General features: G+C 37.1%; 1 protein-coding gene across 1 annotated transcript in view; it reads left to right on the forward strand.

Moving 5' to 3' along the window:
• Nucleotides 1–415: 415 nt before the first annotated feature.
• Nucleotides 416–2,928, forward strand: part of LOC106001337 (vomeronasal type-2 receptor 116-like) — a 7,623-nt gene continuing 5,110 nt past the window's right edge. The window contains exons 1-3 of the mRNA XM_013036452.1: nt 416–444; nt 663–951; nt 1,831–2,637. Coding sequence (XP_012891906.1) covers nt 416–444; nt 663–951; nt 1,831–2,637 — 1,125 coding nt within the window. The remainder of the gene's footprint in view (nt 445–662; nt 952–1,830; nt 2,638–2,928) is intronic.

The raw sequence follows: 2,928 nt of genomic DNA on the forward strand, positions 1-2,928 counted from the left end.
CTCTTTTTCCATCCCCAAGTTTGGAGGCTCATCTCTTCATGAGGAGTTTCTTGGAATATAGTGGAGAAGAGTAACTGGGAAACCACTTCCTGTGGCATTTTTAAAAAATCTTATTTGCTTTGTTACATATATCAGAATTAGCCTCTTTCTTGACTCTTTAACTATTTTTTTCTGGTAGCTAGTGCAGAAAGAGTTGTTTGATGTTTTGGGGCTGCAAAGAAAACCAGGACCTTCCTCAAATGACCCCATGCTCTGCCTCTGAAAGTTGATCTTAAATTGATACATTATCTAAATTAGTATTGTCTCTCAGATAACTAAGTAACTTCAACCAAGTGACCCAAAAAACAAAAACTTATTTTTCAGACAAGTGGTGCTAGTTCCCCCAACATTAAAACAAAGGAATATTTGGTGTCTCATGAAGACCCACTCCATGTTTAATGGAGGGTATGCTTTTTTAGTGTGTTGCCAATGAAAGACAGAAAAATCAAGCTCTGTGGGATGACATAGGAACATGATATTACTAATATGTCATTAAAGGTGCAATTTTTCAATATATTTAATTTGTAGAGAAACAAACATTGAATCCACCAAAGTCATTGCATTGATGTGATGTGATGTGATTCATCATTATTCTTAATGAATTTCTTATGTCTCCTGTGCAGGTTTGTTTTCAAGTACTATCAGCTTGTCCTGGCTTTGGCTTTTGCTGTTGAGGAAATCAACAAGGACTCCAATCTTTTACACAACATGACTTTGGGATTTGATATCTATAATGCTGATCTCAGAGCGTGGTCTGCCTTTGAGAATCCTTTTATTTGGCTTTCTGGGCAGAACAAGATCCCTAACTACACCTGCATGGCAGAAAGTAATTTTGTAGCAGTACTTGCAGGAACATCAGGAATGACATCTGTGCAGATTGGAACACTGCTGGAACTCTACAGATTTCCACAGGTGAAGGAGGAAGGGATGTGTAAAGATGTCTACTTTGGTTCCATTTTCAGATGTTATAAGAGAAGGATAGGAAAAATTATAATATAAAAAACCTGTTTTATAATATCAAAAGCTAAGTACTCAAACACATTGTGTTATCCAGACTCTTATTGTTTAAGAGAGGATAGATGGAGAAAACCAGGGAAGACCATGAGTGGAGGGCTTTTGGAATAATTTTGTAGGAAGCAATCAGGAAGTAAGAAATGACTTTAGCAATGTGAAATTATTGAGTGAATAAATTCAATCATATTCAGAAAAAATGGATGATACATTTTCTCTCATCTGTGGAAGTTGGATTTAAAATATAAACATGAAATACAAATGATTTATGAAAACACATAGGTGGCCCTAAGCACTTATACATGATTAAACTGACTAAAGGATGGTATACATAACAGTGGATTTCCATGGTGTAACCACTCTGGGCAATTAACACTAAGAAATTAAAGATGTCATGTGTGAGGGGTATGATGTTAAAAGGATAGTGGAGCAGTTAATAAAAATAGAGGAATAATGTCAAGTATGGTCATAATATTCAAGTGAATATGTACAAATGAAACAAGGAAAGAAGGAAATGAGTTGTATGTATAGATGAGGCAAGGATAATTCAAACAGTGGGATATTGATCAATAGGCATTATATACATAATTGACATGCTCAGTTGAAAAATCTTTGTATAATGATTTACAAATAATTTACAATTTAAATTTAAAATACTTAAAAAAATCAATCCCTTCTTTCCACCCAATTCAACCTGTTGCTGAATATATATATCAAGACTAAGGTTGTGATGTATAGGAAATTTCTTACTTGTGAGCCTCCATTTTTCTTTCCCTTTAGCTTACTTTTGGGGCTTTTGATCCTGCCCTGAGTGAACATGGCAAATATCCTTCTCTCTATCAGATGGCCCCAAAGGACACATCTCTAGCCATTGCCATGGTCTCCTTATTACTTCATTTCAGCTGGAACTGGGTAGGGCTTTTGATCTCACAAGATGAGAATGGCTTATCGATCCTTGCAGAACTGCGAGAAGTAATGGACAAGAACAAAATCTGTGTAGCCTTTGAGCATATGATCTCTGGCCGTACTCTGACACAAGTAATTAACATCATGACAATTCAGAACCAGATTAATAAATCATCAGCAAATGTACTTATCATTTATGGTAATAAAGAATACCTGCTAGGCTTAATGGTATATCTTGGGCAATTTTTAATAACAAGCAAAGTTTGGCTCTTGAACTCACAGTGTGATTTATGCATTGGAAAAAAGTATTTCCTATTAGGCTCATTCCATGTACCTCTCATATTTTCATATCACCATGAACACATAGCTGGATTCACAGATTTTATCAGGGAAGTCAACCCTTCCAAATATCCAGAAGACTTTTACCTTGCTAAGTTGTGGTTTCTCTCTTTTAATTGCTCCCATTATGAGTCTGACTGTGTAATGTGGGAGAACTGTCCACATGATTCCTCCTTAGAATGGTTGCCTGTGCAAATTTTTGACATGGCCATGTCTGAGGAGAGTTACAATATCTATAATGCTGTCTATGCTGTGGCCCAAGGCCTCCATGAGATGCTTCTTCATCAAACAGAAGAGCCAACAATGGGTAATGGGAGATGGATGGTGCCTTCTCCTGCACAGGTAATGCCTCCTCTTTTCAATTCTATACTTGAAAAACAAAGTAAATCTTAATAAATTCAAATTTTTTACCATTGACCCAGAGAAATTGTATTTTTAAGAATATTTGTAAGTGCCGGGCACTGGTGGCTCACGCCTGTAATCCTAGCTACTCAGGAGGCTGAGATGTAAGGATTGCGGTTCAAAGCCAGCCCGGGCAGGAGACCGTGAGACTCCTATCTCCAATAAACCACCAGAAAACCAGAAGTGGCGCTGTAGCTCAAGTGGTAGAGTGCTCGCCTTGAGCTGAAGAGC

The sequence above is a fragment of the Dipodomys ordii genome, unplaced genomic scaffold, assembly GCF_000151885.1.
Source record: "Dipodomys ordii isolate 6190 unplaced genomic scaffold, Dord_2.0 Scaffold288, whole genome shotgun sequence".
Lineage (NCBI taxonomy): Eukaryota > Metazoa > Chordata > Mammalia > Rodentia > Heteromyidae > Dipodomys > Dipodomys ordii.